At 42.8% G+C, this 26678-nt stretch overlaps 2 protein-coding genes across 3 annotated transcripts; one reads left to right on the top strand and one right to left on the bottom strand.

The window, feature by feature from the left end:
• Nucleotides 1-3440: 3440 nt before the first annotated feature.
• ppp3r1b (protein phosphatase 3 (formerly 2B), regulatory s1ubunit B, alpha isoform, b) lies at nt 3441-11845 on the top strand. Of its 2 annotated transcripts, none has more exons than XM_080759473.1 (6): nt 3441-3573; nt 4843-4882; nt 5508-5684; nt 6349-6408; nt 8518-8702; nt 9754-11845. In XM_080759473.1, the coding sequence occupies exons 1-6, from the start codon at nt 3571-3573 to the stop codon at nt 9799-9801; spliced, it is 513 nt and encodes a 170-aa protein (XP_080615599.1). In that variant the 5' UTR covers nt 3441-3570; the 3' UTR covers nt 9802-11845. The 2 variants fall into 2 exon arrangements, with proteins under 2 accessions (XP_080615599.1, XP_080615600.1); XM_080759474.1 differs by lacking the exon at nt 9754-11845 and adding an exon at nt 8814-8909 and having other exon boundaries at nt 8518-8781.
• A 6705-nt stretch (nt 11846-18550) lies between these two features.
• bmerb1 (bMERB domain containing 1) lies at nt 18551-25350 on the bottom strand (the record flags this gene model as incomplete). The annotated part of the gene is made up of 6 exons (XM_080759538.1): nt 18551-18675; nt 19344-19426; nt 19529-19643; nt 19804-19877; nt 21779-21899; nt 25257-25350. 6 exons carry the CDS (start codon nt 25348-25350, stop codon nt 18551-18553), a joined length of 612 nt encoding a protein of 203 aa, XP_080615664.1.
• Between the last annotated feature and the right edge of the window lie 1328 nt (nt 25351-26678).

Here is a 26678-nt window from a genome sequence, read left to right as displayed (position 1 = left end):
CTTTAAAAGAAAAAAAGTAGGCCTCCAATGCATCTGCCGGTCAACACATGATTGGCTCAGGAATGTGAAGGGGAAAAAATCACACCCATGTGAAGTGAGGGGTGCTCTTATCATCGTACACCATCATCATTTGCTCAGAAACATAATTACGTAAATTATCTATTCATTGTCAATGGCATTTAATGTCAAAAATCTACACTATAGCTGAATATAGGCCCTCAAAAGAAGAATCTACAAGCAGAATATAGGCCCTCAAAAGAAGGATCTACAAGCAGAATATAGGCCCTCAAAAGAAGGATCTACAAGCAGAATATAGGCCCTCAAAAGAAGGATCTACAAGCAGAATATAGGCCCTCAAAAGAAGGATCTACAAGCAGAATATAGGCCCTCAAAAGAAGAATCTACAAGCAGAATATAGGCCCTCAAAAGAAGAATCTACAAGCAGAATATAGGCCCTCAAAAGAAGAATCTACAAGCAGAATATAGGCCCTCAAAAGAAGAATCTACAAGCAGAATATAGGCCCTCAAAAGAAGAATCTACAAGCAGAATATAGGCCCTCAAAAGAAGAATCTCGTTGAATTCAAGGCTTGGTGGGGCCGGTGTGTCATCCTTAGAACATGTGTTTTTGAGGGACGCTAGCCCCCCCCCCCCCCCCCCTTCACAAAAGTGAAGACGGAAAAGTGAGGAAGCAAATTGCGATTGGCCAGAATGAGATGATGTAGGATGATGGGGAGCGCCCCTCACTTCAAACAGGTGTGATTTGTTTTCTCTCATCCTGATCTATAAAAATACCAGATCTACCAATCATCAGCGTAGAAGCCACGCCTCCCTTGAAGAGGAGGACCAAAAAGACATCATGTTCTAATTAAAAGCCACGCCTCCATCGAAGGAGAGGACCAATAAGATGTCATTATTCTCATGATTACAGCAAGGCTGAAGGATAGCCTCCAAGGTGGGACAACACTGACCCCTAGTGGCGAAACAGCTGCAGGACACTTTGGGGTCAAAGACTGCACCTTCATTTGGAAATAATCATATCTAATATTACTGTGTGTGTGTGTGTGTGTGTGTGTGTGTGTGTGTGTGTGTGTGTGTATGCTTGCGTGTGTATGCGTGTGTGTGCGTGCGAGCGTGCATGTGTGTGTGTGTGTGTGTGTGTGTGTGTGTGTGTGTGTGTGTGTGTGTGTGTGTGTGTGTGTGTGTGTGTGTGCAGACGCGTATGTGCGTGTGGGTTCCGAATGGAAGCATCGTGTCATCATTTTGTTTTTCATTTTATTTTAGTGTAATTTCTCTATTTTCTGTGTCTCTCCTGTTATGTTGAAGCGCATGGTGGCTGGAATAGTTTTTTGACTTAAAAACAAAAACAAATGAAGAAAAAAGAAAAATGTTTTGTGTTTTACAAAGATGTATTGATAATTATATGATGAAACAATGTGCTGTTTTTCTTATATTTATTGGAACGAGTATACACTGTGTACATGAATAAAAAATGATGCCGTATAACTTGAACAACAACAACAACGCAATAAACAAATAATAACAAGTAACATGGGAACCCATATTTAGGCCTGACGTCGAACGTTTTCTGAAATACCTCATGTTTCTATATCAGTGGTGCTCAATATTGTCGAGGACCCCAAAAATGATATGTAAATTGAACACGTACCGACCCCCATCTGAAAATATGTTGTTCCAGGGAACCCCACAACAGAAGCAATTAAGATTTGAGTTAAAAACTGTGCGCTCTGAAAGAATATGTTCAAACATTTGGGCCACATTTTCACGATAAAAAAAAAAAAAGCAGACCTATACAAGCTCGTTATAGCGTGGTACTCGGTGCCGCGCTATGAGCTTGTAGATCTGCTATTTTTCAATAGCTAAAGTATAACATAATGCTTGAAACACCAAAAGGGGTTCCCGTTCAGAATGGGTTAACTAATGATCTAGTACTCGGCCGCGTAGAGTCGTTGCTTCTTCGCCTGGAAAGGAGCCAGCTAATAGGTGGTTCTGAAAGGAGCCAGCTAATAGGTGGTTCTGGAAAGGAGCCGGCTAATAGGTGGTTCTGGAAAGGAGCCAGCTAATAGGTGGTTCAGAAAGGAGCCAGCTAATAGGTGGTTCTAGAAAGGAGCCAGCTAATAGGTGGTTCTGGAAAGGAGCCAGCTAATAGGTGGTTCAGAAAGGAGCCATGGCTAATAGGTGGTTCTGGAAAGGAGCCAGCTAATAGGTGGTTCTGGAAAGGAGCCAGCTAATAGGTGGTTCAGAAAGGAGCCATGGCTAATAGGTGGTTCTGGAAAGGAGCCAGCTAATAGGTGGTTCAGAAATGAGCCAGCTAATAGGTGGTTCTGGAAAGGAGCAAGCTAATAGGTGGTTCTGGAAAGGAGCCAGCTAATAGGTGGTTCTGAAAGGAGCCAGCTAATAGGTGGTTCTGGAAAGGAGCTGCAGCTAATAGGTGGTTCGGGGATCTTGTTAGGATGCCTCTCGGGCGTCTCCCTAGGGAGGTCCTCAAGGCACGTCCCACTGGGAGGAAACCGCGGGGGCAGACCAAGGACCACGTCCCACTGGCAGGAGACCCCGGGGCAGACCAAGGACCACGTCCCACTGGGAGGAGACCCCGGGGCAGACCAAGGACCACGTCCCACTGGGAGGAGACCAGGTGGAGGAAACACTTCGACTCACTGGCCTTTCACAATCTTTTAAAAATAGCCGACATGTTTCTGGGGACCCCAAGGAACCCCTTCAAGGACCCACCGGGGTCCTCGGACCCCAGTTTGACAACCACTGGGCATATACAACTGTCATATCAACATCAGCAAAATGATCTGCTTCACTGCTTGGATTAAAATTATTTATTGTACGAAATAGTGTTTATTTTATCATTCAACAACAGAAACATCCCAGGGCTTTCTTTTATTCACAAAAACGAAATAATATAATATGAATTATTTATTTAGGTTTTGTTGTATGACAGAAACAATTAAGTGGAAGCTAACGAGAATTTCCACTACAAAATAAAAACAGAATCGTTAATAGCCTATATTGTTATTTTCAGGTAAAAATCACAATATAGAGAAGTTTTCAGGGCTTTTTATATATATATATATATATATATTTTTTTTACAGTCTATCTTGTATAATATTCTTATTTTCTGGGTTTTATTCTGAAGTGTGTTATTCTTAGTGGGGTTTGACTCCACGGTTCCATCAAAGGTTCCATCCTCTGCGCCAATAAGATAAGCCACGCGTCACACCACAAGTGTTCACCTGTGGAATTCAGTGACTTCGGAGGGCGCTGTTTTTAAAGCATTGAGCCCCAACCATATATGGTAGCCACCAGTTAACTCTCAACCAAGTAAATTCATTCTACAGGTCACCAATGTCGGATTAACCCCCCCCCCACAGCAGGAAGTGCAGTGAATGGAAACAACATTCTTACAGGTCACCACTATCAGTGTAAACCTCCGTCTCTGAAGCAGGAAGTGTGCAGTGAATGAAAACCAAACAGATCAAATCGTTCAAACATTTCAAATGAACTTTAATTCCTGAACGTGTGGAAGAGAACGACCGACGCCATGGTAAGACACATGCACGGTTTATCACTATAGTAGTCACTATATGTGTAATGTATTACACATAACAGTGTAGCATGGAAGCTAATGCTACTGTTATGGGTTTATTATTATTATTATTATTATTATTATGTATTATTAGCATTGTATTGTGACCGTAATCATTGCTATAATGTGTGGTCAGTAACAGTGTGAAATAGCTCGACAGTAATCATTGCTATAGTGTGTGTTACTGTGTTCAGTAACGGTGTTAAATAGCTCTATATTGTGACAGTAATCATAGTGTGTGTGTGTGTGTGTGTGTGTGTGTGTGTGTGTGTGTGTGTCCATTAACAGTGTTAAATAGCTCTATATTGTGACAGTAATCATTGCTAGAGTGTGTTCAGTAACGGTGTTAAATAGCTCTATATTGGGGCAGTAATCATAGTGTGTGTGTTCATTAACAGTGTTAAATAGCTCTATATTGTGACAGTAATCATTGCTATAGTGTGTGTTCATTAACGGTGTTAAATAGCTCTATATTGTGACAGTAATCATTGCTATAGTGTGTGTTCAGTAACCGTGTTAAATAGCTCTATATTGTGACAGTAATCATTGCTATAGTGTGTGTTCAGTAACCGTGTTAAATAGCTCTATATTGTGACAGTAATCATTGCTATAGAGTGTGTTCAGTAACCGTGTTAAATAGCTCTATATTGGGACAGTAATCATGAAATTGCTATAGTGTGTTCAACGTTTCTCAGCTCAAAGACCCATTAGCTGAGAGCCAGATAAAACAGCCTGCATGTTGTATAAGATTGTTGCAGATTTAAGCAATATTAAAGGGCCACTTCACCCCTTTTGCAACCAGATCTTATTTTAATGATGTATTGGAGACAAGAAACACTTTCCTGGAGGTTTTTAATGTGGGTAATATGTGTGTTTGTTTTGTTGATATTTTAGTATTTCAAAGTGTCCATGGGCTCCATGATTTCATGGACACTGGGCTCACTTCCTTCCTGGACTCCCCACTCATCCAAACGCAAATTGGAAATTGCAAATTGCTACTAAACACATGTTTTCAACCATAACTTTAACATGGATGTGAAACCAGAGGACAATATCTGACTCCAAATCTTATTCTTTGGGTGAATACACAACTCTGCCAGATTTATGAAGGTGTAGTAACTCTGAGGACCCCCTAGGGGTCCCCGACGCGCTGTTGAAGACCCCTGCTTTAGATAAAAGGGATTATAATCCCATTACAGGGAAATTAAACTATGTTGTGTTTTACAGGGAAATGAAGCTAGTTTTCCACTGGAGATGTGCACACACTGTAAGTATGACCTTTCTTTCTTTATTTCTTTCTTTCTTTCACAGTCACACTAACAATACGTTACAATTAAGGTGTTTTAAGCATTATGTTATGCTTTAGCTGTTGAAAAACAGCAGATCTACAAGCTCATAGTGCCGCGTTACAAGCTTGTAGATCTGCTATTAAAAAAATAAAAATGTGGCACAAATGTGGAATATATTCTTTCAGGGTCCCTGGAACGACATATTGTCAGATGGGGGTCTGCAGCCAATTAGGCCTATACATATAATTCTGGGGTCCTTGACGTGAAAATGTTTGAGAACCACTGTTTTCAGAAAACTGTCAGGATTTAGAAGACATTTGTAGAATCGTCCTCAGGTCTAAATGGGTTAAGGTGACTCCACAAGTTAACTAACAGACTTATTCAGAGTCAGACTAGTCACAGACTGGTTAAAACTGTCAGATTGCAGCAGACTGGTTAAAACTGTCAGATTGCAGCAGACTGGTTAAAACTGTCAGATTGCAGCAGACTAGTTCTCTCTCTCTCTCTCTCTCTCTCTCTCTCTCTCTCTCTCTCTCTCTATAGTTAACGTAATGTCTCTCTCTCTCTCTCTAGTTAACGTAATGTCTCTCTATCTCTCTCTAGTCGACGCTGATGAGATCAAGCGTCTGGGGAAGCGCTTCAAGAAGCTGGACTTGGATAACTCAGGTTCTCTGAGCGTGGAGGAGTTCATGTCTCTGCCCGAGCTGCAGCAGAACCCGCTGGTCCAGAGGGTCATCGACATCTTCGACACGGACGGGAACGGAGAGGTCGACTTCAAAGGTAGGTCCGGATCAAGGGGCCAGCTAGCAGGGCCGGATTAACACCTTTGAGGCACTGAAGCTCGAAGGGTCCCCCCTTCACGCTCGCGCAACATTTTTGCTGTTTTGGGGCAGTTTTATGCCGTTACATTGGCCTATTTCCGGTCGCCTACATCAACGATGTGTCTTTGTGTCACATGAAATTAGTAGGAGATTTCCAACTTTACAATTAAAATTGCGCTTGATGCATTTATAGTAGGATTTGTAGAATGGTCCTCGGGTCTAAATGGATTCAGAGCGTCTGATTGGTCCTCGGGTCTAAATGGATTCAGAGCGTCTGATTGGTCCTCGGGTCTAAATGGATTCAGAGCGTCTGATTGGTCCTCGGGTCTAAATGGATTCAGAGCGTCTGATTGGTCCTCGGGTCTAAATGGATTCACAGCGTCTGATTGGTCCTCGGGTCTAAATGGATTCAGAGCGTCTGATTGGTCCTCGGGTCTAAATGGATTCAGAGCGTCTGATTGGTCCTCGGGTCTAAATGGATTCAGAGCGTCTGATTGGTCCTCGGGTCTAAATGGATTCGGAGCGTCTGATTGGTCCTCGGGTCTAAATGGATTCAGAGCGTCTGATGAATGACTACATTGTAAATGTTAACTGCTGACCTTTGACCTTTGTCCTCTTCCCAGAATTCATCGAGGGCGTGTCCCAGTTCAGTGTGAAAGGAGACAAAGAGATGAAGTTACGCTGTGAGTAATACCGCCTTAAATCCACCTATCACAGTAATACCGCCTTAAATACACCTATCACAGTAATGCCGCCTTAAATCCACCTATAAGTAATTCTGCCTTAAATCCACCTATCACAGTAATACCGCCTTAAATACACCTATCACAGTAATACCGCCTTAAATACACCTATCACAGTAATACCGCCTTAAATACACCTATCACAGTAATACCGCCTTAAATACACCTATCACAGTAATACCGCCTTAAATACACCTATCACAGTAAATACCACCTTAACCCTCTAAGACCCAGTGTTGCTTTATAGCAACAATTTTATTTTAATTAATTACTTAATTATTATTTTAATACGTGGACTAGGTGTATTTAAGGCGGTATTACTGTGATAGATGTATTTATATACACCTATCACAGTAATACCGCCTTAAATGAGCTGTGAGTCTCTTACCACCACGGCTCAGTGACGTCATGTTGTAGTTTTAGTGCGGCTCAGTGACGTCATGTTGTAGTTGCGAACGCAGTGAGCACTTATTTTATTAAAAACAGAGAGATGTGTTTGGGTGAACTGCAGATTCACTCCCAATCTTCCGCCGCAATCTGAAAACCCACCTTAGCCCCGTAGCCCCTCCCCTAGCCTCGACCACCTTACAGGCGTATGCAAAGGCTCAACTTATGTAACTTAGATAGCATTTTATGTAGACATAGCACTCTATAGAGCGTTGCAGTCCCTCCCCCTTTCAGAACGACGAGTGGCCCAGGAAATGATTCTCCATTCACTTTCTCTATAGGCTTTTCAAAAAGTATTTATTTAAAGACTGTTACGCCGCGGACAAAGCCAATTCGGATCGTGACAAATCATGACAATGATTACAGGATCACAGGATCTGGCCCATAGCACTTACCCTACCCCCTTAAATAGCATTTCTGTAGACTTAGATAGCATTTGATACAGACTTATAGCATGTTATGTAGACAGCGCTATAATTACATTGTATATGTAGTCATAGCACGCCATAGTACATATGTATAGCATAGTAGTATAATATGTATAGTTCATATGTATAGTTTCATTATATAGATATTCCACTGTTACTTTCTTAGCTTACGCATGTTTCATGATAAATGTTTTTATGTGATGTATTCCCATGCTTTTGTTCTTGCTTAATGTAAATCGCTCTGGATTAAGAGCGTCTGATAAATGCCTAAATTGTAAATTGTAATGAACACAATGTTTTTGGCCGATCAAATAATTTATAAGAGGAAAAACAAAACAAATAGTGTTGTCGCCTGCCTTTTATTTTCTTCTTTCAAATTATTTGATCGGCACAAAATATTGTGTTTGTTGTCATGATTTGTCACGATCCGAGTTGGCTTTGTCCGCGGCGTAACCGTCTTTATATAAATACTTTTTGAAAAGCCTATGGAGAAAATGAACGGAGAATAATTTCCTGGGCCACTCGTCGTTCTGAAAGGGGGAGGGACTGCGACGCTCTATAGTGTATACACATAGTTTCATTATATAGATTCCACTGCTAGGTTCTTAGTTTATGTATGATTCATGACTATTATGTATTACCATGTGTTGTTCTTGCTTACTGTAAATCGCTCTGGATTAAGAGCGTCTGATAAATGTCTAAATTGTACATTTTAAATTGTTAATTGTTGTAGTTTTCGGTGGTCACCTTATCACCTAAAACTGGAGTATGACTAGGCCTTAACTAGATTAGTCCGGGGGCCACAACTGTAGAGTGAGTGTGTGTGTGGGGGGACGCACAGCTTGCGCCCCCCGGAGAAAATGTGTGCGTTCTCAAAAATGGATTTTGTGTTCAAACACAATGATTTATGTAAATACATTTTGTGCACAGCTCTTGCGTCTAGGCCACTAGAGGGGGCCGACCATTTGAATACCCCGGCCTTCCCCCCCCCCCTGTCAAAAACAGCTAAAATCCCTAAAACCAAAGAAAGCAGCAAATGAAGAAAAAAAATGAAAACGAACACTCATCTTTTCCTTTCTCTAACAACAACCTGAAACATGAACATTGGTTGAAAACGACTAAAGTTGACCTCTGACCCTGACCCCCGTGTTGACCTTGTGCGACCCCCAAACAGTCGCCTTCAGGATCTACGACATGGACAAGGACGGCTACATCTCCAACGGCGAGCTGTTCCAGGTTCTGAAGATGATGGTGGGCAGCAACCTGAAGGACACGCAGCTGCAGCAGATCGTCGACAAGACCATCATCAACGCCGACCGCGACGGAGACGGGAAGATCTCCTTCCAGGAGTTCTGTCTGGTAGGTAGTCGGGCTCTGGCCCGTTCTGTCTGGTAGGTAGTCGGGCTCCGGCCCGTTCTGTCTGGGTTCTGTCTGGTAGGTAGTCGGGCTCCGGCCCGTTCTGTCTGGTAGGTAGTCGGGCTCCGGCCCGTTCTGTCTGGGTTCTGTCTGGTAGGTAGTCGGGCTCCGGCCCGTTCTGTCTGGGTTCTGTCTGGTAGGTATAGTCGGGCTCTGGCCCGTTCTGTCTGGTAGGTAGTCGGGCTCCGGCCCGTTCTGTCTGGGTTCTGTCTGGTAGGTAGTTGGGCTCCGGCCCGTTCTGTCTGGGTTCTGTCTGGTAGGTAGTCGGGCTCCGGCCCGTTCTGTCTGGTTTCTGTCTGGTAGGTATAGTCGGGCTCTGGCCCGTTCTGTCTGGGTTCTGTCTGGTAGGTAGTCGGGCTCCGGCCCGTTCTGTCTGGGTTCTGTCTGGTAGGTAGTCGGGCTCCGGCCCGTTCTGTCTGGGTTCTGTCTGGTAGGTAGTCGGGCTCCGGCCCGTTCTGTCTGGGTTCTGTCTGGTAGGTAGTTGGGCTCCGGCCCGTTCTGTCTGGGTTCTGTCTGGTAGGTAGTCGGGCTCCGGCCCGTTCTGTCTGGGTTCTGTCTGGTAGGTATAGTCGGGCTCTGGCCCGTTCTGTCTGGGTTCTGTCTGGTAGGTAGTCGGGCTCTGGCCCGTTCTGTCTGGTAGGTAGCAGTACCTCCATAAAGTTCTGGTAGGTAGGTAGAATCTAGAACAGAGGTATTCCACTAGAATAGGCCGGGGGCCACAACTGTTCCCGGCCTCAAGTCGGTCGGACCCACGGTTCTCCAGAACCATCACAAAAGGCACTGGTCACCTGTGCCTCTGCCTCAGCCAATTGATTGCCATGGCAACCCCACACCTGCAAATTGATTAGCCTACTTAACCAGTCCACTTTTCACAGTCAGTCAGTTTGCCCTCTTTAGATACAGACAGACAGACAGACACAGAGATCTCCATGTGGGAGTGGGTCTAGTGGGTTAAGTTATGTCTGTGCGTGTTTGTGTTTGTCTCCCCCTGAAGGTCGTGGGAGGACTAGACATACACAAAAAGATGGTGGTGGACGTGTGAGCAGGTGAGGAGCGCATGCAGGAGGAGAGGAGAGGAGACCCAACGGGAGGAGACCTGCTCATCTTCTCCATATCTGAGGATCTTCTTCTCGACCACATCGTCTCAAAAAAAAAAAAAAAAAAAAAGTCTAAAAACATTTTCAGTGGATCTCTCAAAAACAATAATATTGTTACGGTTTGGACATTGCGTTGTGTTTTGGACGGGTCGGTTAGTCCTACGGTCACTAGTCCAATGGGTTGGTTAGACATCGGTTAGTCCTACAGTCACTAGTCCAATGGGTCGGTTAGACATTGTTTAGTCCTACAGTAACTAGTCTGACAACACTGTCGCTCCCGACATGCGCTGCCAGTTACAACTAACCCGTTCTGCGGGTTACAAATCACCCGTGGCAGCTTAAAAATCACTCGTGCTGCGGGTTAAAAATCACCCGTCGCTCCCGACATGTGCTGCGGGTTAAGAATCACCCATGGGGGCGGGGCCGCGTGCGGTCAGGTTTTGGGTAGCGTGTCGTGGCTCATGACTGTAGGACTGTTGGTATGTTTAACCAACCCATGGTGCGTTCACACGGGAAGACGCAATGGGACTATCATTTGGAGCAGCTATATCTTTGCATGTCATGTCGCTGGCTTCCATTGACAATGAATGGTAGACTATCTTTGTATCTTCATGTTGCTGGCTTCCATTGACAGTGAATGGTAGACTGTATCTCTGTATTTTCATGTCGCTGGCTTCCATTGACAGTGAATGGTAGACTGTAGATCTGTATTTTCATGTCGCTGGCTTCCATTGACAGTGAATGGTAGACTGTAGATCTTTGCGTCTGCTCGTGTGAATGCAACATCCCCCGTGGCTCCAACATGTGTGACCGGTTGAGACACATGCGCGGCCGGTTGGTTAAGACACATGCGTGGCTGGTTAAGAGTCACTCATGGCTTCCGTGTGCGGTTTGGGGTAGCGTGTCGAGCTGTTAGGACATTAGGGTGAATGGATTCCATGCTAGAAGGCTGTCTTACCTTTATTTCTAGTTGTTACGTCACCACCAAAGAGGTCCAGGTGTTATTTGTAGTTGTTACGTCCCCACCATTGAGGGCTTAGGGTAGGGGAAATAATGAACTTTTGCACAAAATAACACCTGGACCTCTTTGTTGGGGATGTAACAACTACAAATAACACCTAGACCTCTTTGGTGGTGACGTAACGACTACAAATAACACCTGGACCTCTTTGGTGGGGACGTAGCGATTACAAATAACACCTGGACCTCTTTGGTGGTGACGTAACGATTACAAATAACACCTGGACCTCTTTGGTGGGGACGTAACAACTACAAATAAAGGTAAGAAAGCCTTCTAGTCCGAAATTCTCCTTTAAGTTAGGATGTGTTGCAGTGTCGGACGTCTGACCAGAGATATGCGCCCGTCTTGGACGTTAGCGTTACGTTTTAGACATAGCATTACGTTTTAGACATAGCGCTACGTTTTAGACATAGTGCTACGTTTTAGACATAGCGCTACGTTTTAGACATAGCATTACGTTTTAGACATAGCATTACGTTTTAGACATGGGTGTTATCGTTCAGCGGAGCGTTGGGGATTTTGTGATATTTATTTTTCTGTCGTCGGGTAATTTTGTTTCGTTTGAAAACGTGTGATTATTTTGTTGGTTTTTCGGGGTGGGTCACATCACAGACACAGCTTGAATGAAGTGCCATATCTCATATATATATATATATATATATATATATATATATATATATATATATATATATATCACACCACACACACGTCTGCTGTTTTATTAATTATTTCTAGGGGTGCTATATTATTGTTATTAATAATAATAATTATTATATTCAGTCAGATTTAATTTCCAGGGTGTTTTGCTTGATGTACACATTATTGGTCGTTTGTTTAACATCAGACTTTTGCATTACGTAAATGTCAGCATTTTATAGATGTGAACGAGGAATAATGTAATAAACTCTATTATAGATGTGAACGAGGAATAATGTAATAAACTATTAAAAGATGTGAACGAGGACTAGGTTGTATAATATAATAACGTCTGTTCCAGTGATTATAGGCCTGTCACAATTGGCCTGTCGGCAAATTGAACCACATGACTTTGAGGCTTCAACAGAAGCAAAGATTTTAGTTAAAAACGTTTGCTCTGAAAACATACATTCAAAGATTTGTATCACATTTAAAAAAATAGCAGACCTACAAGCTCGTAGCACGTCATTCGGTGCCGCGCTATGAGCTTGTAGATCTGCTATTTTTAAATAGCGAAAGCATAACATAATGCTTAAAACGCCAAAAAGGGTTCCCGCCCAGAATTGGTTAAAGGCAAACAGAAATACACGTAACGTTCCAATGTTCAATACAGAACACAATTAAACCGTTAATCACAATTATTTGTGTGACCATTAATGGACAACAGAAGTGTGTAATGGTGACAGACGTTTTTTGCAGTATTTATATTTAAACAAGATGAAGAAAGTCTCCAGCACACAGTGACTGCCCTCATATGTTTACGCACAGACAGAATACACTGCTGTGTTTTTATGTGTTTCCTTAAGCAATTGATTCATGTGCTCATAATATATGACCATATTTCGATGAGGGCTTCGGTCTCCTCATTCGATCACGTCTATTTACGGTAAAGGGGACATCTTAGCGCTGCGTAAAATATCCCTTCTCCGTCTCCAACTCCAACAATGCGGATTGCATTCCCACCTGCACCGAATCCAAATCAAGTGCGATTGGAAGCGATTGGTGGAGTAGAATGCGGTTCTTTGATGCGCGTTAGGATTCGAATGAGGCTTCACACCTGCCATAGAAGCACATTTTCCGACAATGTGAAGCAGGATTTGTTTTAATCGCAGTAAAGCTTTCTGGTGTGAAGTCGACCTTATATATAGCGTTTATGTAGACCGCACTATATAGTATATATATTATAATATATGCATAGTTTCATTATATAGATACAGTATTCCACTTATGTTCTTAGCTTACGTATGATTCATGACAACTAGTCTTTATGTACTGTATGTGATGTATTGCCATGTTTTTGTTCTTAATGTAAGATTAAGAGCTATAGCGTCTGCTAAATGCCTACATTGTAAATTGTGTTGTACAACCAAAGTCTTCATACGCTTCTTCACTGAGAGACTAGAGTAGACACTGTCAAATCTTTATTGTTTTAAAGACTTTGACGAGTATCTCTGGTTGTCCACGTCAGTGAGGAGAGGGCGGAGCCTAAGGGCGGAGCAGGATATCGGTGGCCGTCTTGCCATCGGAGTTTGGAAGCACTCGTTTTCAGTAAAGCCACGTCCTGCTGCCTCCTGCGTTATGTGCAAATTCAAAACGGGTGGTACGCCTGGGCCGTAGAGTGATATCCAACGAGCACTTTCTAAACTGCAAATACTTAGAGGAGGCTTGTGTCAGTGGAGTGGGACGTTCTGAAGCCAGATTGGAATTTGTACATTCATTGATTAGTGGCAAGATACTTTTCAACCTGTTCATAGACTATTTTTTTCCATCACTTTCGAGATGGAGCTTAGAATAGAAATAGGGCGGTAGGGGCCACGGTCTAATTTGCTCCCTTTCTTGTGTGGGGGGGGGGGGGGGGTTACTTTGGCCATTTTTAAATCTTGTCCTGTCCCTGTTTGATGGAGAGGTTTATTATGTGGGTGATGATTGGAGGTGTAGAGATGGCCGAGTCTCTGAGATATTTGGAAAGAATAATATTGTCATTGCAAGTGGGGTTGAATAGCACTCAGTCTTTTAAGTACCATTTCCACTTTAAAATCATCTTTACAAACACCTATAGGTTTTTGTAGAAGGCTTTGATGTGCTCTACACCAAAACGCCCAGAGTGGGAGGGCAGTTTGTCAACCAGCATTGTTGCAATGTTTGTAAAGAAGACGTTTTAAATAGTTGTGGCCGCATCAAGCTTGTCAGTGATGAGGCCGGGTGTCGTTCGTTTTGATGTTTATGTTTATGTTTGTAAACCTGGTTTTTAGTTTCTGACCACAGCATAGCTGGTTGTTTAGTAGCTTCCAGAGCTCCCGAGGATTGCTTTTGTTTTCCTCGGCTTTACAGTTAAAGTTACTTTTTACGGATTTGGTCATGGCAGTTATAGGCTACAATGTTTCAGATGGAAAAGGGGCGACCGTACCTGTTACCTTCACAACAACACATCCACCATATAGCCTGAAAGATGCTTTTTTATTTAAACATATATACAGGAAGCTGCAGCTCATTGTCTGCATATACTTTATGCATTCAATAATAATTATCAGGTACCTTCTTCACTGTATATTACTAAACAGAATGTATGCAGCAATATCAGACCTTCTTTACTGTATTAAACAGAATGTATGCAGTAATTGACCTTTAATGTATTACTAAACAGAATGTATGCAGTAATATCAGACCTTTAATGTATACCAAGGTAGCAGGAAAGATAAAGTGTGACAAAGATCAACACTTTAGGCTTTAGTTTAGTTTAGTTTACATATTAGTCACTAATGCCCTGAAATGCACTTCATTCCAACATTAGGATCTGTGGCATTTACAAGAGAACTGCGTTCATTTCATGGTTTTATTAAAAGAAGGGAAAAGCGAGGCTAAATGCACTGGATGCAGGTTTGCTTCTTCTGTTGGCATTATCCGTTTGCTCGAGCATATAGTGGTCTGGCTGCCGACTGGCTTCTTTTGTTTCAAGTGGGAAATTTGGTATATAGTCTTTTTATTTTGGCCTAAAATATTGTCTATACACACACACACTGTACATACATTCATGAATCCACTTGCTGACCGGCTGTCACTATTGGGCATTTGTTTTATTGGGGTTTCTTGTGACCCTATACCATTAACATCCTATGGCAGGCAAAAATGTCAAATTTTCCTTTTGCTAGCTGTCTGTGTGCATGTGTGTTCTTTTTTTTCCTCCACCCCTCTTTTCTTTAAATCATAACTCGCTAATTTTTTGCTCATTTTAAAAAACTCAAAATACCATGTAATCAGGCTTTCATTTGGTATATAGATCGGTTGTGTAGGCCCTCTCTACGAAACGATATCAAGTGAAAAGGAAATGTCGGGGAATCGGTTTATAAAAGACACCATTATCAAGCAGCGCGGTCGATTGTGCCGATAATAGCCAGACAGAGTAAGAGATATATGCCTAAAATCATATTTACAAAACGTTTCAAATGGGGAAAAAAACAGAGATGATTTCAATTGAATATTTAGACAAAGTCATGCAAGGGGAACTTTCTCTGGACTCCATGGGCTAAGAAAATAAACTTTTAAATCTCAAATCCGGTCAGAACGGCTGCTCCAACGTCATAGTGTTAAGTAGAATATTAAACAAAACAAAAAAACACTCCTTGGGTTATAACGGACATAGACGTCATGCCATATGTGATGAGGTCAGCACATTTGGGCAAGTGCTTATGGCTGCTTTTAGCCCAAGGAGTGTATTTTGTGCAAAACTAATGCTTGGAATGGATCATGAAAAAACCCTAGTTTGACATGTCACATGCTACATAAAGCATCAGGAAAGATTGACATTTTTGACAATCTGGATTCATGAATGCATGTACAGTATTGTACAGTATGTACATAGACAATATTTTAGGGCAATAAAAAGACTATAAATTATACCAAATCTCCCACCCGTCCACCTCGACTGCATGCCGGACTATATTCCTCTGTTCTTATTTAGATTTATTTCCCAGTGGCTGATAAACTGTTACTGTAACTGAGGTTACTGTGGCACTGAACACATCAGAAATACATAACGGAACAATCACATCTCATGTTTAAAACAATATGACCTGAAAGGAAGGAGTGTAGACTAAAAAGGATGAGTCCATATCGTTTATCCTTATTTCAGCTTGGAATATAGAGCACCGAAGTCTGACGTCAATATCGCTAGAAGGCTCAAATTCACGGGTTCATGTACTTTTTATTTGCATTGTAATCCCCATTGGGGGGATTTTAGATCGCCTCATATAAGAACTGTGTTTGAAAAATAAACATGTCATCCCGGCCGTTTCACTCATATGGATATGAAGAATCAACTGACTGAGAGAAAACGCTCTTGTTATACTATGCTGCTGAATTAGTTACGTTTCCACTAGAAAAATCATATATGAGTGACTGACGGTCGTAAACGATACAGAAACACCTCCCTATCAATATAACGATACAGAGACACCTCCCTGACAATATAACGATACAGAGACACCTCCCTATCAATATAACGATACAGAAACACCTCCCTATCAATATAACGATACAGAGACACCTCCCTGACAATATAACGATACAGAGACACCTCCCTATCAATATAACGACACAGAGACACCTCCCTATCAATATAACGATACAGAGACACCTCCCTGACAATATAACGACACAGAGACACCTCCCTGACAATATAACGATACAGAGACACCTCCCTGACAATATAACGATACAGAGACCCCTCCCTGACAATATAACGATACAGAGACACCTCCCTATCAATATAACGATACAGAGACACCTCCCTATCAATATAACGATACAGAGACACCTCCCTATCAATATAACGATACAGAGACACCTCCCTATCAATATAACGATACAGAGACACCTCCCTGACAATATAACGATACAGAGACACCTCCCTATCAATATAACGATACAGAGACACCTCCCTATCAATATAACGATACAGAGACACCTCCCTGACAATATAACGATACAGAGACACCTCCCTATCAATATAACGATACAGAGACACCTCCCTGACAATATAACAATACAGAGACACCTCCCTGACAATAACGCCGAGACGGCTTGTTTATTTTTGGACCACAATTAATGAAACGATTTTTAAGATGAGCTTTCCATAGAGAAATTACTTCCGTGAACCAGGGGGGGGGACGAGAGCGAGTGACGTCAGGACTTGGGTGCTCTATTGTGACGTTCTAGTCAAAGAACACCGTCTGAGATAGTTATGATCTTAACTGGACACAAATATCTACAGGTCTTAGACCTTAATTTTGTTCTAATCATGCACTTCAGTTATTAGTCCATACTTGACCCCTCAGTTATTAGTCCATACTTGACCCCTCAGTGGTTCCCAAACCTTTCAGACCGAGACCCAAAAGGGGAATGTGATGTTTGCCCAAAACTATTGTGAAAATAGCAGATCTACAAGCTCAGAACACATCGCTTCGTGCCACAATGTGATCTTGTAAATCAGCTAAATCAGAGAACCCTGGGATAATATGTAGTGAACTTGAGGGACAGAGCACCCTGGGATATGTAGTGAACTTGAGGGACAGAGCACCCTGGGATATGTAGTGAACTTGAGGGAGAGAGCACCCTGGGATATGTAGTGAACTTGAGGGAGAGAGCACCCTGGGATATGTAGTCAACTTGGGGGAGAGAGCACCCTGGGATATGTAGTCAACTTGGGGGACATTGTGCTTATAGTTTTGTTGAAATGTCTATTCCACTCAGGGGCGACACCTTCACGCCATCTTAACGTGTTTACCTGATGCTGTGACCGCATTTGTCTGCTTCTGAATAAACCCATATACTATATACATTAACCTTGCTGTTCATTTCACTTCATATCTTTATTATTTTTCTTATATTCCTGCACAATCAACTTTATACTTTGTTAAAGCTGCTATAAGCAATAATATGTAAAAATCTTAATGATCTTCTTTTTTTTTCTTCTTTTTTCTTCAGACAGCCAGCAATTTGTAGAACGCTCCCCCCCAAAAATGTAGTCTCTGTGACACATCTAGGGGAATCTGCATTCAAAGATTTTCCTAGAAGCTTTGTCATTGGTCAATTTGCCTGTCTACTTCCTGATTGGTTAGTCATTTCGACCGGGTTTCTTTCGACCAATGACAAAGCTTCTAGGAACATCTTTGAAATGCAGATTGTGCCCCCCTAGAGGTGTCACATAGACTAACGTTTTTGGGAGCGTTTTACTCATTGCTGGCTGTCTGAATACCAAAAAATAAAAAAGTCATTAAAGTTTTGACACATTATTGCTTATAGCAGCTTTAAGCAATCTCAAGTTAAGACTTACTAACTTATAAATGCTGTGTTACTAACTTATAAATGCTTATTAATGACACCAAAAAGCTGAGCCCCCGATCACAGGAAGTTACCTCCCCCCTCACAGGAAGTTATCTCCCCCCTCACAGGAAGTGATGGAAAACCTCAGGTTTTGGGACACATCTCACACTAGCCTCGCGTATAGCCAACCTTCATCTGCCTTTGCAATGCATATCGCCCCCAGGCTGGCAGATGAAGTCTGGCCCCTCTCAATGCATATTGCCCCAGGGGGCAGATACAGTCTGGCCCCTCTCAATGCATATCGCCCCAGGGGGAAGATACACTCTGGCCCCTCTCAATGAATATCGCCCCCCAGGCAGATGAAGTCTGGCCCCTCTCAATGCATATCGCCCCCCAGGCAGATGAAGTCTGGCCCCTCTCAATGCATATCGCCCCCCAGGCAGATGAAGTCTGGCCCCTCTCAATGCATATCGCCCCCCAGGCAGATGAAGTCTGGCCCCTCTCAATGAATATCGCCCCCAGGCTGGCAGATGAAGTCTGGCCCCTCTCAATGCATATCGCCCCCTGGCAGATGACGTCTGGCCTATAACTGAGATTCAACTAAAAACATGATGCATTGACATGGTGTGACGAGGTGTAAACCAGGCAGCGTGTGGTTACATGACGGCACACTGGGTGGCGCCGCAGCAGTCTTTAATGATGGCCGCTCCCGATCTGGTGACGGACGGCTTGTTGGGCGGCGGCTCAGGGACCAGCTTCTGTTTCTGGGACTTCGGAGGATCTTTGAGCAGACGATGAAGAAAGGAAACAGGAAACAGAGAAAAGGAGATAAAGGAAATGAGATCGCCCCCTGAAATGTTTAGCCTGTGTTGGCGTGCATTACGCAAGATTATACAACGGGTCGTTTTGAAGAAGCAATCTGATTGGTTGAAACGGCTTTCTAGCCGTGCTTAAACCGCGATATTTCAACGGCTAATCAAAACAAACAATTCAGCCGTGCTGTTCTCTCAGAGTCCAGCAGACTGGATGGCTAGGCTAGCTAGTTTCTGTTCTCTCAGAGTCCAGCAGACTGGATGGCTAGGCTAGCTAGTTTCTGTTCTCTCAGAGTCCAGCAGACTGGATGGCTAGGCTAGCTAGTTTCTGTTCTCCCAGAGTCCAGCAGACTGGATGGCTAGGCTAGCTATAGTTTCTGTTCTCCCAGAGTCCAGCAGACTGGGTGGCTAGGCTAGCTAGTTTATTGGGGCATTTGTGGTCGTAGGGGCATTGAAAACACATTATTTTTCAGCGATTCTCTTAGTTATAAGGATAACTGTTGTACAATAGCAATATTACACTCGAGGGCCCACAGGGCGAGTTCCGAAAGGTATCGCGGAGGTGCATTAATGACGATAAAGAACACGCTCTCGTGCAATATGGCTTTAAATCCATGTCATATGAAATCACACTCACTCTGTGTGACTTTAGCCAACTTCTCCAGAGGTATCAGCTTCAGTCGGAGGTACTCCGCCATCTCCCTGTCCTCCTCCTGTTCCCTGTGGATAGACAATATGATATTAAAAGCAGTTTTAAAATGCATGTTATTTATTTGCGCTTCAATGTACCTCAGTCTCTCATAGACAGGAGTATTAATGTACCTCAGTCTCTCCACCTCGGCGTCCTCAACCAGGAAGTCTCTCTTCTGCACCACCTGGTGGATGTTCAGGATAAGCTCCTCCTCTCTCTGTTTCTGCTTTTTACTCTTCTGCTTCTCTAGAGAGAGAGAGAGGGAGAGACGGAAAGAGAGAGAGGGAGAAGAGAGAGGAGAGAGAGAGAGAGATATTCAGCAGGGCATTATGCATGGTGTGTGTCACATTTAACTGCGTGCGTGCGTGCGTGCGTGCGTGCGTGCGTGCGTGTGCGGTATCTATACCTGGCACTGCAACGATCTGTCTCAGCTCCTGTTTTAAAGTCATGATGTCTTTGCAGAGCTGAATGTCGTCCATCCTGAAACACACACACACACACACACACACACACACACACACACACACACAGAGGACACAATGATTCTGGCCTCCCATTGGCTCAAAACCACCGAAACACACAGAGGATTCTGATGTTTGATTAGGTTGCAGTTGATTGCTCCTGATGTGCAGGTTGGTGCATGGTTTCCTCCTCCATCGGTGTGTGAATGTGTGTGAATGGGTGAATGTAATGCACAATCTATGTAAAGGTGTGTGTGTGTGAATGGGTGAATGTAATGCACAATCTATGTAAATGTGTGTGTGTGTGTGTGTGTGTGTGTGTGTGTGTGTGTGTGTGTGTGTGTGTGTGTGTGAATGGGTGAATGTAATGCACAATCTATGTAAAGGTGTGTGAATGGGTGAATGTAATGCACAATCTATGTAAAGGTGTGTGAATGGGTGATTGTAATGCACAATCTATGTAAAGGTGTGTGAATGGGTGAATGTAATACACAATCTATGTAAAGGTGTGTGGGTGTGTGTGTGTGTGTGTGTGTGTGTGTGTGTGTGTGTGTGAATGGGTGAATGTAATGCACAATCTACGCATGTGTAATGTAATGTAATGTAATGTAATGCACAATCTACGCAATCTTACGCATGTTTCATGATGAATGTTTGTATGTGATGTATTCCCATGCTTTTGTTCTTGCTTAATGTAAATCGCTCTGGATTAAGAGCGTCTGCTAGATGCCTAAATTGTAAAATTGTAAATTGTAAATTGTACAATCTATGTAAAGGTGTGTGAATGTGTATGTGTGAATGGGTGAATGTAATGCACAGTCTATGTAAAGCGCCTTGATAAATGCACCATTTACACAACATTCATGTTGTAAATGGATGAGAATAATGATATAATAGATGATAGAATAATGATATAACCCATGAGGGATAAGGCTGGAAGGAAGAGAGGGGGGGGGGGGTCATAAGGCATGTCTTCCCTAGCATTGATTGAAACGTTATGCTGATCAGAACACAGTGAGTTCATCATGCTGACTCATTGATCTATAGGCATGCACTGATCAATAGACAGAGATGGAGTCATGATGGAGACTCACTGAGGTCATCATGCTGCAATGCATCCACCAGCCCTGAAGATGTTATGTTATTTTTAGGATTGATTTTAAAATTATTTTACTTCTCTATAAAGCTCTCAATGGTCTCGCACCTTCCTACCTACATGACCGCCTGCCTAAATATGTCCCAAACCGCCCCCTAAGGTCTTCCACTGCTGGCCTGCTCGCTTTGCCTAAAAAAATGGCAACTAAAAAATATGGGGAAGCAGCTTTTTGCTTCTACGGGCCGACGACGTGGAACAAACTCCCACTGTACTTTCGTCAGGCAGCCTCTGTAGACATTTTTAAAGCTCAGCTCAAGACCCACTTCTACAACATTGCTTTTAATTGATCTTTTATTTATTTTTGTTATTCATGTCCTCACGGTATTGCATTACTGCTTGTTTTTTTCTTTTATTCTCCATTGCTCTGTAAAGCACTTTGAGCTGCATTTCATGTCATGAAAGGTGCTATACAAATAAAGTTTTATTATTATTATTATTATTGTGTGTGATGTTATTGTGTGTGATGTTATTGTGTGTGATGTTATGGAATCTGTCTCTGTGATTGCGAATGCAGTGAGCACTAACTATGAGACCTAGCAGAACATGTCTGTCTGTCTGTCTGTCTGTACAAGCTCGTATAGCGCAAGCTTGTAGATCTGCTATTTTTTAAAAATTGAAGAACGACTGACATAGAAACATAGCTTTTTCAGAAAACTGTCAGGATGTATAGAAGACATTTTTAGAATCTGATCTCAGGTCAGAACGGGTTATAGATAGATGGACGATCAAAGTCAGTAAATTGTAAAAACAACAGAGATACTCACATGAAGCGCAGCTCAGACTCTCGACGCACCAGGACTTCTCTGAGACGCTGAATACGAACCATCTCCATCTCCATGTCGTCAGGAGACATGGAGCTCTCTGCCATGGACACGTCCCCCTGGCCTGGAGAGAGACAGAGAGGGAGAGAGAGAGAGAGAGAGGGAGATAATTAAAAATGTACTGTTTTGACCCCAGATCAGATTCTAAAAAATGTCTGTTTGAAAATGACAGTTTTCTGAAAAAGCTATGTTTCTATGTGTCAGTCGTTGTTCGATTTAAAAAAAATAGCAGACCTACAAGCTCGTAGCGCGCTAGGAGCTTGTAGATCTGATATTTTTCAATAGCTATAAAGCATAACATATAGTGCTAACACTTTTTCTCCATTATATATAGAGAGATATCCCACTGTATCGCCATGTGTTGTTCTTGCTTTACTGTAAATCTCTCTGGATTAAGAGCGTCTGATAAATGCCTACATTGTAAATTGTAATACTGTACTTATCTTTTTCCTAGCTGTACACAGACGGACACACACACACACACACACACACACACACACGTGCACACACGCACACACACAGCTCATTGGCATACTAATATTGCATCATCATCATCATCACTGCTGACGACAGATGTTGAGTCAAGGTAAACATTCCCTCTGGCCTCTGACCTCTGACCTCTGACCCGTCCAGGTGTCATAACGGCACTGAGATCTAGTCGACTAAAATAGCTGAGGTCAATGACACCATGTGATAAACCACATGGCTTAAAGCCAGTGTCTGTCTGTCTGTCTGTCTGCCTGCCTGCCTGCCTGCCTGCCTGCCTGCCTGCCTGTCTGTCTGTCTGTCTGTCTGTCTGTCTGTCTGTCTGTCGCTCTCACACGCACACAAGACACAACATCAGCATTACAGTAGGTTGCGAAAAGTCATACATCCACACTTTTCTGCGTGGATGTATGGGCTGTCAATCAGATAGGACTTTTCTGTGTGGATGGTTGGGCTGTCAATCAGACAGGACTTTTCTGTGTGGATGTATGGGGCTGTCAATCAGATAGGACTTTTCTGTGTGGATGTATGGGCTGACAATCAGATAGGACTTTTCTGATTGGATGTATGGGGCTGTCAATCAGATAGGACTTTTCTGTGTGGATGTATGGGCTGTCAATCAGATAGGACTTTTCTGTGTGGATGTATGGGCTGTCAATCAGATAGGACTTTTCTGTGTGGATGTACGGTATGGGCTGTCAATCAGACAGGACTTTTCTGTGTGGATGTATGGGCTGTCAATCAGACAGGACTTTTCTGTGTGGATGTACGGTATGGGCTGTCAATCAGACAGGACTTTTCTGTGTGGATGTATGGGCTGTCAATCAGACAGGACTTTTCTGTGTGGATGTACGGTATGGGCTGTCAATCAGACAGGACTTTTCTGTGTGGATGTATGGGCTGTCAATCAGATAGGACTTTTCTGATTGGATGCATGGGGCTGTCAATCAGATAGGACTTTTCTGTGTGGATGTATGGGCTGTCAATCAGATAGGACTTTTCTGTGTGGATGTATGGGCTGTCAATCAGATAGGACTTTTCTGTGTGGATGTATGGGCTGTCAATCAGATAGGACTTTTCTGTGTGGATGTACGGTATGGGCTGTCAATCAGACAGGACTTTTCTGTGTGGATGTATGGGCTGTCAATCAGATAGGACTTTTCTGATTGGATGCATGGGGCTGTCAATCAGATAGGACTTTTCTGTGTGGATGTATGGGCTGTCAATCAGATAGGACTTTTCTGTGTGGATGTATGGGCTGTCAATCCGACAGGACTTTTCTGTGTGGCTGTATGGGGCTGTCAATCAGATAGGACTTTTCTGTTTGGATGTATGGGGCTGTCAATCAGATAGGACTTTTCTGTGTGGATGTATGGGGCTGTCAATCAGATAGGACTTTTCTGTGTGGATGTATGGGCTGTCAATCAGATAGGACTTTTCTGTGTGGATGTATGGGGCTGTCAATCAGATAGAACTTTTCTGTTTGGATGTATGGGGCTGTCAATCAGATAGGACTTTTCTGTGTGGATGTATGGGGCTGTCAATCAGATAGGACGTTTCTGTGTGGATGTATGGGCTGTCAATCAGATAGGACTTTTCTGTGTGGATGTATGGGCTGTCAATCAGACAGGACTTTTCTGTGTGGATGTATGGGGCTGTCAATCAGACAGGACTTTTCTGTGTGGATGTATGGGCTGTCAATCAGACAGGACTTTTCTGTGTGGATGTATGGGGCTGTCAATCAGATAGGACTTTTCTGTGTGGATGTATGGGCTGTCAATCAGACAGGACTTTTCTGTGTGGATGTATGGGCTGTCAATCAGATAGGACTTTTCTATGTGGATGTATGGGCTGTCAATCATACAGGACTTTTCTGTGTGGATGTATGGGCTGTCAATCAGATAGGACTTTTCTGTGTGGATGTATGGGCTGTCAATCAGACAGGACTTTTCTGTGTGGATGTATGGGGCTGTCAATCAGACAGGACTTTTCTGTGTGGATGTATGGGCTGTCACTTTCTTAAAATCCTCAGAACTTGCATTGAACTGTAGGCTACAATACTTTGATGCATGTGCTTCTGCTGTTAATCAATCAATCAATCAACACACACACACACACACACACACACACACACACACACACACACTGCCCCCCTCATGCGGGGTTCAGACATGCTGATTCCTTACAAACATTATTAAAGTCTATAAACTGACTCCATGCGTCTTTTTATTTAATATAGGTGCAATTCAGAACTTAATAAAACACACCAAAGGCACATATTATATTATAATAGGCTACATACAGCCTCGAGATCCATCACAGTTCTTCAAAACCCTTCAAAATAACTATACAAAATAAAATAGGCCAGAACTCCACGGTTTTTAATTGATAGATTAATATTATAAACAGACATATAACAACAGGGGCTACTCATGAGCTTATAGATCGACATGGTAGACATTGTGCACTGCTTATAGGTGCAACTATAGGCCTATTATTATTATTATTATTAGCTGTTACCTTTTTGCGTATATATAATGTTAAAGTCTCAAACAACAGCGGCCATTTCAGGTAAGGCTAAATAAAACATATAATGTCCTGCACGAGGCTCACCTATCTTTGTCTGCTGGCCATGCCGTTTAATTGGTTTGAGACACGGATTATTATAATACAATATAAAACACTATGTTTATAATAACGGTCGGCTCTAATAAAAAACACTAATAGCCTTTAAAACATATTTTAATACCTTTGTCTGCATGCGGCGTCTGGGACACGGCTATGAATAGTATCTTATTATAATAAGAGAGATAATTAAGACACTATATTATTTATAATACAACATATACCATTGTCTTGACTCCATGCCCGTGTCTGGGACACGGCAGTAATAAAACACTATCATATTATTAGTATTATTTATAATAAAACATACCATTGTGTTCTGGACTCCGTGCCGTGTGGGACACCGCTCCGTAGCTCCTCAGCGCGCGCTCCGTGTCCGAAATCATGGATTTCTTCAGTTCCATGTGATCGCTGGAAGGAATTAAATTCCTTATTATTAATAATATATTGAACCTAAAACTATAGGAGCCTGTGCTGTTGTTCTGTCAGGAAGCTTCTCATGTAGGCCTAGATATTAATATTATTATTGTTATATATTGAACCTAAAGGCTGTGCTGTTGCTCTGTCAGAAACCAAGCCTTAATGGAGCAGATTATATTCCAGACAGATGATGGTGTTCAGTTCGTCTCCTCCGTGTGAATCCGGCTCCAGTGAGCCCAGACGATCTGCGGCATGTTTACCACATACAGCTATTATATTAATACAATAAGATCTGTAGAGTTATTTAAATGAGAATCAGATCTGTATAAAACTATAAATCAGATGTTTAGTCTGAGCGAGCGGTCTGAACCCTGCAGCCTGCACGAGACAATGAGCTGGATACAGGGAGCATGCGCAGTGCGCGCATGGGAGACTGCAGGTCCACTATACGTCAAATATTATGTGTTAAGCCCCATTCAGACCGAAGAAGCAGAAGCTAGCTTCTGCTTCTTCGTCCCATGTTATCTCTATGCTGAACAGCTTCTGCGTTTAAAAGCTGGAACAATAGCTTTTTTTTGTTTTTGCTTTTTTTTTTGCTCACCGGAGCTTAACTTTAAAGCAGCTTTTAAAAGCTGGAGCTTTAAAAATCTGCGTGTAGCCAATCAGAGCACAGCGTGGTTTGAGGAGGCGGAGTTGAGCTCATTTTACAAAACCGAAAACCCTCTGGAAAGCTGTCCGACCCAATTGTCCGCATTAAAAAAGAAACTTTTTGAATATGGGCTGTATATGAAATATGAATGGATATTTGGCAAGACCATAGCATATTTTGTGATAGAAATTAAAGTTTATATGAGAAACAAGTTGTCGAAGCGGTGAAAACAGGTTGTGTTCCGTGTGCCGTCGCGAGTGTCACGTTTCTGGGGACAAGTCATCGTGCATTCACCCCCCCCTCCGGTTCTCATCGAAGCTATGGATGAACTACTGAACTGAACTCTCCAGAACGCTATCCGTCGCTTGTGGACTGTTTGTGGACTAAACAGTGCACGCACACACACACGGTTGATAAATTAGCAGATATAGATAGATAGACAAACAACTAAACAATATTGTGTCGGAGTTTTCCCAAAAACAGCAGCCCGCTGTCAGCGCGTTTCTGTGCCGGTCCTCGTGTGTTTTGCTGGACGTTTCCTCGCACTAAAATTAATTGCCCTTGTCGCGGGACCTCGCCCTGAGCACAGGGAGTTGACCACTGGTGTACGCTCCTCGACACCCAGTCTCAATTTAGGGGGTCCTCCGCGGGCCGGGCCACAGG

This window comes from Protomyctophum bolini, assembly GCF_963924005.1.
Source record: "Protomyctophum bolini genome assembly, chromosome: 3".
In the NCBI taxonomy this organism is placed as follows: Eukaryota; Metazoa; Chordata; class Actinopteri; order Myctophiformes; family Myctophidae; genus Protomyctophum; species Protomyctophum bolini.
Note: the sequence above shows the minus strand (reverse complement) of the source record. Positions and strands in the feature narration are given on the sequence as shown.